This window comes from Myotis daubentonii, chromosome 10 (assembly GCF_963259705.1).
Source record: "Myotis daubentonii chromosome 10, mMyoDau2.1, whole genome shotgun sequence".
Classification (NCBI taxonomy): domain Eukaryota; kingdom Metazoa; phylum Chordata; class Mammalia; order Chiroptera; family Vespertilionidae; genus Myotis; species Myotis daubentonii.
Window position 1 is genome coordinate 70,052,775 of NC_081849.1, and position 13,626 is coordinate 70,066,400.

The window sequence follows — 13,626 nt, forward strand, 5'->3', positions numbered from 1 at the left end:
TTGCTATGCAAAAGCTTTTTATTTTGATATAGTCCCATTTATTCATTTTCTCTTTAGTTTCCATTGCCCTAGGAGCAGTATCAGTGAAGAAATTGCTTTGGGAATGTAGCAGGATACAAAATTAACACCAAGAAATCTATGGCGTTTCTATATACCAATAATGAACTTACAGGAAGAGAGACTAAAAAAGCAATCCCATTTACCATCGCACCAAAAAAATTAAGATACCTAGGAATAAACTTGACTAAGGAGGTAAAAGACCTGTACGTGGAAAACTACAGGACACTGAAAAAGGAGATAGAGGAAGACATAAACAGATGGAAGAACATACTGTGTTCATGGATTGGTAGAATCAACATCATCAAGATGTCCATACTACATAAAGCAATCTATAGATTCAATGCACTCCCCATTAAAATACCAACGGCGTATTTCACAGACCTAGAACGAACTTTCCAAAAATTCATCTGGAATAAAAAAAGACCCCGAATATCTGCAGCAATCCTGAGAAAGAAGAACAAAGTAGGTGGGATCTCAATACCAGATATCAAGCTGTATTACAAAGCCACTGTTCTCAAAACAGCCTCGTACTGGCACAAGAACAGACATATAGACCAATGGAATAGAATAGAGAACCCAGAAATCGACCCAAACCACTATGCTCAATTAATATTCGACAAAGGAGGCATGAACATACAATGGAGTCAAGACAGCTTCTTCAATAAATGGTGTTGGGAAATTTGGACAGATAGATGCAAAAAAATGAAACTAGACCACCAACTTACACCATACACAAAAATAAACTCAAAATGATAAAGGACTTAAACGTAAGACGGGAAACCATAAAAATACTAGAGGAATCCACAGGTTCTGTGTTTCTTGATAGTCCCTTCTCATGGGTCACTCTTTTGCAGAACATCAGCTTCAAAGTCTACACCCCATGTGGTCCCTCTTTCTCTCCCCCTTTAGTGGTAGAATTCTGTCTCCTGCGGAAATCTGTTTTCCTCTTTCTCCCATTTGTCCGCATTTCTCTATCCTCTGTGAAAGTTTGTTTCCTTTTTCTCCCCATACCCTGTGGCTTTTCCCTATTTTCTGTGAGTGGATTCTTCCTCTCCCTTTATCCTGTGGCACCTTTTTCCCCCCTCTCTGTGAATGTATGCCTTTTGGCAGCTCCAAGCCCTCACCTATGCCTTCCTCCCCTGTGGACCCTCTTTGTTCCTAAATCTCCTTAAAGCTGTCTATTTATCCCTAAAACTCCTTTCATTTTGGTTACTTCAGTTTATCACAAGGACATCTGGCCTCTCAATTCAGGACACAAGAGGAAGCTACCACAGTCTGAGACCAGCTCGAATGAACCAACAGCACACGGCCACGCTATCAACACTCCGCCTCTGCCAGCTTTGGGCAGTTTCTATTTGTTTCACCTCCCTTCTCCACCATTACTACCTCTTCGCTAGGACTTTTTTGCTTTGCTTAATGCGAAGGTTTCTTTGGGGGCCTCTGCTTTTTCTAGCAACTTTCCCTGCTTAACACTGTGTCCTGACTCAAACTTGCAATAACAGATTGAGTGTGTCCGCCGGTCACTGTCAAGGAGAGTGAATACCTCTATTGGGCAAAGCTATTGCCAGCAGGTTCACAGGTTAATCACAGGCCCATACAATGGCTGACCGCTGTAGGGCCAGGCACCAACCACTGACCCATTCAGCTGTGGCTGACAGATGGTGATACAATCCAATAAAATTTGAACACGGGCCCAGCCGGTGTGGCTCAGTGGTTGAGCATCAACCCTTGAACCAGGAGGTCACAGTTTGATTCCTGGTCAGGGCACATGCCTGAGTTGTGGGCTCAATCCCCAGGGGGGGGTGGGGGGGGGCGTTCAAAAGGCAGCCATCCAATAAATCTCTCTCATCATTGATGTTCCTATCTCTCCCTCTCCCTTCCTCTCTGAAACCAATACAAACATTTTTTTAAAATAAATTTTAAAAAAACACAACAAAACACAGATACAAAACTTGCACATGTTCAGACAAGGCCAGAGTACGGAAGCCTTTGCAGTGCCATCCAGGATACAATGTTTCCATCCAACCTACAAACCTTAAATAACGCTCATACCCTCAATCCAAGCACCTCTCATTGAAATCTAAGTGGCTGGTAACATAAAACCAGTAAAGGAAAAGATTAATGGTGGCGGGGGAAAACTGAGGAGGTGTCAAATAGCAGGACAGGGACCGAATCCTAAGCACTGGTGGGGAGCTGGCCTCAGAGAGCATCATCTATCTCTTCCCCCAGCTGAAGAAGAGAGCAGACAGAATTCATGGGTGATGATTTTTATCTTTTCAGTAAAGTGAGAGAAGAAAAATGCTGACAGCTATAGAATAAGAGGAATTAGGAGCTTGAGGATGATAAAGAAGGTTAGAACTGTTATAGGGAGCATATAAATGGACAAGAGATTGGTTTTAAAAACATCAAATAGCCCTAGATGGTTTGGCTCAATGGATAGAGCGTCAGCCTGTGGACTGAAGGGTCCCAGTTCGATTCCGGCCAAGGACACATGCCTGGGTTGCAGGCTCGATCCCCAGTAGGGGGCGTGCAGGAGGCAGCCGATCAATGATTCTCTCTCATCATTGATGTTTCTATCTCTTTCTCCCTTCCTCTCTAAAAACAATAAAATATATTAAAAAAACAAAACATCAAATATAGGACCAGAAGTTCCAGGGATATGTATTTTTTTAACGTTTTATTGATTTTTTACAGAGAGGAAGGGAGAGGGATAGAGAGTTACAAACATCGATGAGAGAGAAACATCGATCAGCTGCCTCCTGCACACTCCCTACTGGGCATGTGCCCGCAACTAAGGTACATGACCTTGACCAGAATCGAACCTGGGACCCTTGAGTCCTCAGGCCGACGCTCTATCCACTGAGCTAAACCAGTTAGGGTCCAGGGATATCTTGATAAGCATGATTTGTAGAAAGTCAACTCAGATGTTCTCCACCAACTCACAACAGACAACTTAAGTCTGATGGTTGACCAGGCAGAAGACAAGACGACTCTGGGGTATTTATTAGTGAGGAAATCCACATATAAATGGAGACAAAGATCTAATAATAAAGACATAAATGAAATGTGCACCTGAGAGTTTAGGGAAATTACTCATAATTGGATATTATATGTAGGCTTACAAAAGAGTAAGAAAACTTCCCTTCTACATTTTAGTGTGCTTGTTTATAAAGAAAATTAAGTGTCCACTCCTACCCTGGCCAGTTGATTTAAGTGTTGTCCATGCACTCAGGCCATTGGCTCCATTCCAGGTCAGGGGACATATCCTGGTTATAGGCTTGATCCCCAGTAAGGGATGTGCAGTAAGCAGCCAATCAATGTTACCCTCTCACATAGATATTTCTCTCTCCTTTCTCTAAAATCAGTAATAAAAACATTTTTAGCCCTAGCTGGTTTGGCTCAATACATAGAGCATCAGCCTGCAGACTGAAAGGTCCCAGGTTCAATTCTGGTCAAGGGCACATGCACGGGTCACAGGCTCAACCCCCCAGTGAGGGGCGTGTAGGAGGCAGCCGATCAATGATTCTCTCTCATCATTGATTTTTCTCTCTCTCCCTTCCTCTCTGAAATCAATAAAAATATTTATTATATATATGTATAGTTTGTATGAGGGGTGATTCTTAATTATGTCTCATATTTGGCAGGGATGCAGATGATATCTTATGTAATATGAATGGTTTTGCTTGGAAATTTTTGTGACTTGTTTTGGGTGATTACTTATTTGAAGGGGCAAGAGAACCAATATTCCTGTACATCAATACATGTCAGTTACTGTGATAGGTGCTTTACATGTTATCTCATTAATCCTCCTAATAGTCCTGTAAGATAGGTATTACTCTCAGTAATTTATAGTAGAGAAAACCAAAGCTCACAGAGATTAAGCAACTTACCCAAGATTGTAAAACAAGTCTGGCCCTAACCGGTTTGGCTCAGTGGATAGAGCGTCAGCCTGCGGACTGAAAGGTCCCAGGTTCGATTCGGGTCAAGGGCATGTACCTTGGTTGCGGGCACATCCCCAGTAGGGGGTGTGCAGGAGGCAGCTGATTGATGTTTCTCTCTCATTGATGCTTCTAACTCTCTATCCCTCTCCCTTCCTCTCCGTAAAAAATCAATAAAAAAACAAAAAACAAGTCTGACTCCAAAGCATGTAACTCGGGCCACACTGCAGAGTTAAATAGGGAGATAGCACATGAATTCTGACTTTTCCTATTGCCAAGGCTTCTTAGTTTATATATAACCACTACAAATACGGGCAGATAATTTATCAATATTTTTGTTCTCCCCAGAATTTGCCTCTGATTAAGTATTTTGATCAGTCAGGAGGTATTACACATGTACCATTACAGAATATACCTTCAAAGGGAATAAAGGAGAGTGTAGGCTCTATCATTAACTAACTAGTTGTGCAACCTAAGGCAAGCTTTTTAACTTTTTTGTGGCCTCAGATTTTTTATTTAGAGAAATTAGGCCTTTGGACTAGGTGGTGTTTAAGGTCCTAGGTGACTTCATCCATCCATCCATCCATCCGTCCGTCCGTCCGTCCATCCATCCACTCTTTCATTCAGTGGGATTTTTCTATGTAGCAGGCACTATATTATTGTCTGGGAATACAGCAGTGAATACAATTAAAACCTAATAAAATTTACATTCTATAAAATTCATGATCTTAAGAAAGTAATCCTCAATCATGTGGGAATACTCTTTTGAAAGTATACCTGTACCTCCTCGACCTGCAGTCTACTCCCCAGGAAGTAAGCACTGTGGGGAGTCAGTGCTGTTGATAAACACTGGTGGTATCCTTCATATAGGCTTGGCAGGAAAAATGATAATGTCATAACATCATTAATAAAAGGCCTGTGTATGTATTATGCTCTCATGTTCTGAGAATAACAAAATCTGAAATGTTAGTAAGTTTTAAAAAATTTATTTCCACTCCCTTCAAACCAAAAAGCTACAACTAAAGATTATGCTATAGTCAAACAAAATTACCATAGAAATGTATATGACTTGAAAATAAAAAAAAAACACCTCTAGTTTAACTGTCAGTCATACAATGTTTTATTAAACCTGCTGTTCAAACTTTCAAAAACAACTCACGTGGCAAAGAAATAGTTAACACAGAATATCTGCCACAATTCTATCTTTGAACTGCCTTTTTTGTATTATGTGATATTATAATTTCTTTTACTTTCTTACATTCATGGTATTCTAAAAGGCAGCAAAGTCAATTTTTCTTTTTTGAAAACAGTTCATTAATGTTCTGAAATTGCTTAAAATGACAACTCTTTCCCTTTAGTATTTTACTGTAGCCCACATTAATGAAATAACTCAACATATTATTAATAAGTTGTTGAGAGGTATATGGTACACAGTTAAGTCAACTCCCAACTCCAAGTTAAAATGAACTTCAATCCAAAACAAGTACTTCCCTAAATCAGTATAGTCAGCTACTTTTCTCAAAAATATTTCCATTCTGAAATAAGTTTTCTTGTGAGATATAATAGTTTCCTCTTTTATTCTGAACAGAACTCATGCTGTACTTTTTTTCTCAAAATATATTTGACATATTCTGTGCAAAATGTTAAGTTCTGAATAGCTTTGTACCTTATTTTGAAAAAGTTTATAAAATATAATTCCTAAAAACAACTTCAACATTAGACAATAGAGGAAGGAGAAACATATCAGACAAAGCCTAATTTTCCACATGAGAAAGTAAGTATGTTCTTAAAGCTCCAGTAATACATTCCTTGAAAAAACTCAGAATGCACTTTGGTCATTATTAAACATATTAGAACATAGGCAAATAAAACACAATTGCTTTTGTTGTTTTCTACAGAAAGAAAATATACTACAGAGGCTGAATTGAGGCTGATCAGAAGGAATGGTAAGAGCAAAGTGACATCACGACATGGCTCTGTTCTCTACACATTCCTGATCTTAAGGTGATGATTCAGGGGTTAAAACTGCACCAATCAAATAAACCACTTACAAGTATTTTAAATTCCCTAAAATGTTTAAAAATGTGAAGATATTCAACATGACACACCTTGCACCAAGAAAACAGATTGTTTCAAATAAACTGTTTTAAAAACTAGATGCCCAGTTTTAAAAAATTGCAAATACATTTCATGTTATAATTATTTCCTAAAATATTCTTGATTGTACAAATATAACAACTTAAAATCAAGGCCCAACAAGATACTATCATATTTGCCCTATTTACCTAAGGTGCCAATACAATAAGTTCTCATTTGGACACTTGGCAAATTATTTAGGGGGTGGGGTGGGCAGTGGGGTGGTGGGTTAACTTTCCAGGTTAAAAACATCTAAAATAGCCCTTATATAATTAATTGGGTGGTGATGAGGAAGGGGAGATGTACCAGATTAAGTTTAGAGGATAGAATTTGCAAGCTGAAGCTGTCTTTTCTGAAAATTTGGGTATACAGTACTTTTATAACTATCAATCAGAGGAGTATTTTATTGGTTCTTAAGTTGTTCATTTGAGTGTGGTATGAACAGCATACACTACAGTGTACCATGGGGAGAAAATTATTTTACTTGAGTAAACATAATGTACTTTAGTAATATCAATAGGCACTTCACCTGTGAGATGAGTATATACCTCACTCAAAAGGATACCATATCATGCCCTAGTACACTATAACATATCCCATATAAAGATATGCATTAAAAGTAACAATTTTAAAAAGTGCACATTTTGAGCATGCACAGAGCTGTGCAAACAGCCCAGTGTTTCAAATAAATACTATTACTACTAAATTTTTATCAAAATATCTTACAGTATGGTAACCATTTACAATTATTGCTCTATTAAGAGTTTTATCATCAAAAAGAGCACTTTGTTGACCTGTTACGTAATACTATATATATTAATACTGAAGGGTGCTTAACTGCAGCTTAATCAGTTTAGATCCTGGCATTGATCCAAAATAATTCAAGAGAAACCCTGACTGGATTTTGATTTACTGAAGAAAATGCTTTATGGGTTTAGCTGAGTCCACTGCAATATTTCAAAGTTAAAGAAGTTTTCCTCAAGTAAGGCAAGTTCATGGCATTGATGGAGAAACAGTGCTTAGCAATGGCTTCTATTCTCACGATTTGTTGTTTTGTCAATTATTTATGAGCAATTACCAGGATCTCAAGTATCTGGATATCAGTTTTATCACCCTTTTCATCAACAATTAAGTACACTCGATGCTAAAAATAAAATATAAAGACTGAAGTAAATGTAAAAAAACAGTGAACACGTAAAATAAATATAAGAATTGCACAAGACAGTGGGATGTAAACACTTCCGTTTCCCAGCTGAGACGCCTGCAGCAGAGTCAGGGCTGCTTCCAGGCCGCTCAGCTGGTTCTCTTATTCTGGAAAAGAGGCTACATCTTCTTTCCTCTGCATTGTCATGATTTGATCTTCCACAACTGGTGAAAAAATAATAGAAGCAGTGACCATTAGAGCCAGTTTTAATATCCTAATTTATTAAGTTACATCACACAACACTATTTTTATCTAAATTTCATTCGTAAGTATTCATTTTACTTTTTAAAGCTCCTTTATTTTCAAGAAGAATTCACCCTAAACAAGTAAAGTGAAAATCAGGTTTCTCTTGCTTTCTTTTACAGGGAAGTGTACACAATACACATATACAACTAGTTTAATATGAATAGTTTACACCTTATTCACTAACCGCTGAACATATGTTGAAGGGTGTGTGCACTGCTATCCTATAAAATAAAAGCCTAATATGCTAAGTGTCTGGTCATCCGTTCAACCAATCAAAGCATAAAATGCTAATGATATGCTAAGGCTGTTCAACCACTCGCTATGACGTGCACTGACCACCAGGGGGCAGATGCTCCAACTGGTAGGTTAGCTTGCTGCTGGGGTCCAGCCAATCGGGACTGAGCAACAGGCAAGACATGCCCTGGAGCCCTCCTGCAGTCCCTCCCCAGCTGGCTAACCTCCTGCATCCCTCCCCGGACCTGATGGTGCACCGGTAGGGTCCCTCAGCTTGGCCGGCACCCTCTTGTAATCCGGGACCCCTCAGGGGTTGTCGGAGAGCTGGTTTTGGCTTGAACCTGCAGGCCAGACCGAGGGACCCCACTGGTGCACGAATTCGTGCACCCGACCTCTAGTTATAGGTAAGTAATATAACTTTTGGCCCCCAAAAAGAAATCGGGCTCTTCTTTTTCTTTCTTATCACTTAAATTAGATTCAGATTATATGAGTAAAAATAAATACCTCCACTTACTCTACACCAAAGTTCTATTTGTAACTAATACTGTTCCAAACTAGGAGTTCCAACAATATTATAAACCAAGAATGTTTATCATTCTGTGAAATTATTTTTATTAATTGTATACAATATTATCAAAATGATTCCATTATTGTGCAGGTGAGATTTCAAAAGAGAGCTAGGGTAAAATAAATGCCACAAAAATGTAACAGTGCACTAAGTAATAAAAAAATACCTGTAAATTCTTACCTTTAAATTAAATCCAAGCAAGTCACTGATAACACCAGACACGGCTGACAGGATGACAACCTGGGTGATGTTATAAAGCAACGGATTCATTGTAAGCCCATATAACCTAAAGGGACTGTCCAATTCCTAGAAGAAAACAAAATCAAGAGCCAGATTAAGAATTGTCAGTTAAACTAATTCAGGGCAATATATAATGAGGATTAAAAAAAATAGTTACAAGTTATGAATAGTTTTAGAAAGAATAAACACTTGAAATAAGTAACTATACATTAAGGGTTTTTTTTATTGTTTTGTTCTTTAAAGAAGGTGACTTCCTTTCAAATAACTCTATAACTAATTGATGGGAAGGAAGTGGGAGATGAGTGAAAAATGAAGGGATTAAGAAGTAGAAATTGGCAGTTACAAATAGTCATAGGTTGTAAGGTATAGTATAGGGCAGGGGTCCTCAAACTTTTTAAACAGGGGGCCATTTCACTGTCTCTCAGACTGTTGGAGGGCCAGACTATAGTTTAAAAAAAAACTATGAACAAATTCGTATGCACACTGCACATATCTTATTTTGAAGTAAAAAAACAAAACGGGAACAAATACAATATTTGTATTTGCATGTGGCCCGCGGGCCGTAGTTTGAGGACCCCTGGTATAGGGTATATAGTCAATAATATTGTAATAACTATGTATGGTCTCAAGTAGGTACTAGATTTATCAAGGCATCACCTCATAAGTTATATAAATGTCTAATCATACACCTAAAACTAATATAAACTAATATAAACTAATGTCAAATGTAACTGGGGGAAAAAACACTATATAATAATCTAAATTTGAAACTCCAAGTTCTCTCCCAAATGAATGACTAGGAAAGTGTTGGCCTAATAGCTACCAAGTTTGAGAACATTTCTTAGTGTAAGAATATAAACTTAAACAATATCTTTTTGCAGAAGAATTAGAAATTTAGCCAATATTCTGCCAATACTAATACATATATTAAAATTCCTTTGAGAAAATTAATTTTTGGATGAATAAATGAATGAATTGGCTGATTCAAACATTTAAAGTCCCAGGCCCTGTGCTAGGCTCTGGGAAATTAAGATTCAGTTCTTGTGCTGAAGGACCTTACAGTCTAATAGACCCTACAAATAAATAATTTAATTATTACAGTTCCACAAAAGAAGTATGTATAAAAGGCAGTGGGGCTGAAACTTAGAGGGCAGGGAGAGTAGGAATGCCATCAAGACAACTGACAACATGGCGCCTGTGAACTGCTGGATGTTGCTCAGCACTGTTAGAGCCCAAGAACAAGGAAAGAATTACTTCAAATTTATAAAGCTGGCTATGTATGTGAGGGTCATTCTTTAGGCTGATTGTACTGACAGACTGGCACCAAAGAAATTTAATTAGGGGAGAAGCATATCAGCTGTGCATGTGGGAAAGCTCACCAGTCGGCAAGGTGGAAGATGGATGAGAGAGTAGTGAGACCAGAAGCAGGAATACCTTAAGAGTTCAGTGTATCTAAAGCTTAAGTGAAAGATGATGAGGGTCTCACTTAGGGCAGTATTGACAGGGAAGAGGGAATGAATTGAAAGATATATGAGAGGTTGAATCAATGTGCCAGAGAATTTCTTGGCTGTGCAATGAGAGAGAAGGAGCAATTTATATTAAGTCCCAGGTTTCCGACTAGAAGACTGTATGATAAAAAAACAATCATGCTGTTGTGCATTGTATTTTAGTTATTTTTATATTTCTCTCTACTCTGAGAAATGGCAGCTGCTCTTAAATCTCATCTTTATAGCTTCCTCCTGTCCAGCACAGTGCCTACACTCTGAAGATATTTAATATGTATGTATCAAAGCCACACTCCTCTTCTGAACCCTTTCCTTGCCTAGTATACTGTCAGGCACAGTCTATAGCAAATTAATGCTTTTTAGTTGAGTGAAGAATTAACCATAACACTGAGGCCCAACTAATTTCATACTGTATTCTGAACATTTATAAACAACTCTAAGAATATTTCATTTGCTATAGAAATTGAGAATTTAAAAAATATTTTCCTTTGAAGAAAAGCATCACTGCCGAAACCGGTTTGGCTCAGTGGATAGAGCGTCGGCCTGCGGACTAAAAGGTCCTGGGTTCGATTCCGGTCAAGGGCATGTACCTGGGTTGCGTGCACATCCCCAGCGGGAGATGTGCAGGAGGCAGCTGATTGATGTTTCTCTCTCATCGATGTTTCTAACTCTCTATTTCACTCCCTTCCTCTCTGTAAAAAATCAATAAAATATATTTTTTTAAAAAAAGAAAAGAAAAGCATCACTAACACTGCAATGCAGTGATAAAAATATTTTATTAAATTACTTCCAAAGAGGTATTATGAGATCAGATATACTGAAATTATATTCTTTTTTTTTTAAATATATTTTATTGATTTTTTACAAAGAGGAAGGGAGAGAGATAGAGAGTCAGAAACATCGATCAGCTGCCTCCTGCACATCTCCCACTGGGGATGTGCCCACAACCCAGGTACATGCCCTTGACTGGACTCGAACCTGGGACCCTTCAGTCCGCAGGCCAACGCTCTATCCACTGAGCCAAACCGGTTTCGGCTATATTCTTTTTTATCACCAAAAATGACTTAAAAATACGTTTATTGTTAATATATCCTATATAATAAAACCCTAATATGCAAATCAACCGAACGGTGGAACAACTGGTATATATTACCAATATATCCTATGACATGCACTGACCACCTGGGGGCAGACGCTCAATGCAGGAGCTCCCTCCTGGTGGTCAGTGCGCTTCCACAGGGGGAGCGCCACTCAGCCAGAAGCTGGGCTCACGACTGGTGAGTGCAGCAGTGGTGGGGGGAGCCTCTCCCGCCTCCGTGGCAGGTGGACATCCCTCGAGGGGTCCCAAATAGTGAGAGGGTGCAGGCCAGGCTGAGGGACCCCCTCCCCAGTGCATGAATGTCATGCACTGGGCCTCTAGTATTATAATGATTATGTATTACCACTTTTTAAGCTAACGCACGCAGGCCAAGCAGAAGACTGCTGTGAGAAATACAAAATAAAAAATATTTTCCAAATTGACATCAAATCTCCTTTTGTGAAATCTATTTTAAGCTATAGGAGGCAAAAATTTCCAAAGATGCCAATGCCTAAAAAATTCTAACCATTATTAAAAGTCTTAAAATTTCAAGTTATCAAAATTTCAAAATGAAATGATTTGGATTACTTTGGTTTTGCAATGAGAAAATATAAATAGTGTGAATATGCTTAAATATAACTTGGAAACAAGGTGGATAGTCATGAAAACCAAATACAAGGTAGGATCTACAAAGGACTCAAATATGTCAAGCAGCATATTCTACATTATACCCATTTTTAATTTTATTTTTACCTTTAGCAGTTTAGTAGCCAGTTTTAAAACATTATTCACTATTGTCAGTTCCTCTTTTTTGTTAGGTTTCTTCTCCATTTTCAAGTACAGGTTTATCTTTTATAAAAAAAAATGTAAACAATTAAAAATACTTAAAATTATAACAAATACTCATTTTTAAAAGATATTGACAGACATCACTAAAATATTAATGGTAGTTCTCTGGTTATTGAGATTATAGGTGATATTAATATTCTTCACACTTTACTGTATATTCCAAATTTCCTACAATAAACTTATAAGAAAATAATTTTTAAATATAATTAAAAGCTGCAACAAGGAAGGAAATCTAAATGTCTTTATTTAAAAGATGAAACACTTTAATCCCAGAGTCAAATCAACCTAAGAATATAACAACTAAAGTAAATCAATTGGATCCTCACCTGTTCAGTAAGTAATATTGAGGTATTGCTATATTTTTTACTTGTTTCTGATCCAAGGGTAACAAATCTTAGCAGAAAAAGTGTTAATGAGATACACCAGATCACCAGTTCCCAATTGTAGTGACAATCAAGGAAGATCTCATGCACATGAAGCAACTGAAAGTGTTTGAAAAAGACAACATGAAGAAGCGATGTCATTCACACAATTTCTTCTTAAGAAAAAACAACGTACTTTACTTCGTACAGATTGACCATGAATATAGTATTACATTTAAAAAAAACATTTCACATTTATTAACATTTCAAGCACCTAAAAATATAATGTAATCAAAACCAATGGGGCCTCTACTCATTTTTGTCAAATTTTAGTATTTTGCAATATTTCTTTCAGATTATTGAAAAGTAAGGTAAAAGATTCAATTGAAGCCCCTTTAAACTTTTCCTTAATCATTATTTCTTCTTCCCTATCCTTTCTGTAAGGATAATAAGTTTTGTGTTTATCTTTTCCATGCAGTTCATAGTTCAGCTACATAAATATTTCTAAACTATATTATTTTATATATTTTTTAGAATTTATAACAATGTTATCACATTGTCCACACCATTCTTTAATTTGGTTTTTTATTCCACTGAGCTTTGTTTTCAAGATTTATCCATGCTGATACATGAAGCTCAAATTCATTCATTCCAACTTCAATAAGGTGTTACAGTGAAAGAATCAAGCACAGTGTACTGGTCTCTTCTCTCCATTAACATTTATTTTGTTGTCAATTCTCCTTATTACACACAATGCTTACATTCTTTTATGCATCTCTTTGTGCACATACGTAGAGCATTCTTTAGGAGTTAATATATGGGAGTAAAATTGCCGGGTCCTTGGATATTATTCACATATCAACTTTATTAGGTATTACGAATTTGTTTCTGAACAGTTGTAACAATTTATACTCTCAGCAGTGTTATCAGTTTCCTTTGCCGATTTTTGCCCACACTTGGTATTATCCAACTTCTTAACACCTGCCAATCTGATGAGTGTAAATTGTTTTCTTATTGTTTTGGTTTTACTTTTCCTGATTCTTAGGGCAGATAAATATGTCTCATATGCTTATTAGTCATTGGATTTCCTCTTCTGTAAGTTAACTTTTTCTATTCCATATCCACTTCTATTTTTCTTACTGATTTTAAAAGTTATTTATATATTCTGAATAACAAAGCCATTTAAGTCACATATTTTGCCAATAT

General features: G+C 37.3%; 1 protein-coding gene across 6 annotated transcripts in view; it reads right to left on the reverse strand.

The window, feature by feature from the left end:
- Window positions 1-4,968: 4,968 nt before the first annotated feature.
- PHTF2 (putative homeodomain transcription factor 2) overlaps window positions 4,969-13,626 on the reverse strand; it is a 111,855-nt gene continuing 103,197 nt past the window's right edge. For all 6 annotated transcript variants that reach the window (XM_059712743.1, XM_059712744.1, XM_059712745.1 and 3 more), the window contains 4 exons: window positions 12,385-12,540; window positions 11,963-12,058; window positions 8,567-8,692; window positions 4,969-7,502 (listed from right to left, as the gene is read on the reverse strand). In XM_059712743.1, coding sequence (XP_059568726.1) covers window positions 7,482-7,502; window positions 8,567-8,692; window positions 11,963-12,058; window positions 12,385-12,540 — 399 coding nt within the window. In that variant the 3' untranslated portion in view covers window positions 4,969-7,481. The remainder of the gene's footprint in view (window positions 7,503-8,566; window positions 8,693-11,962; window positions 12,059-12,384; window positions 12,541-13,626) is intronic.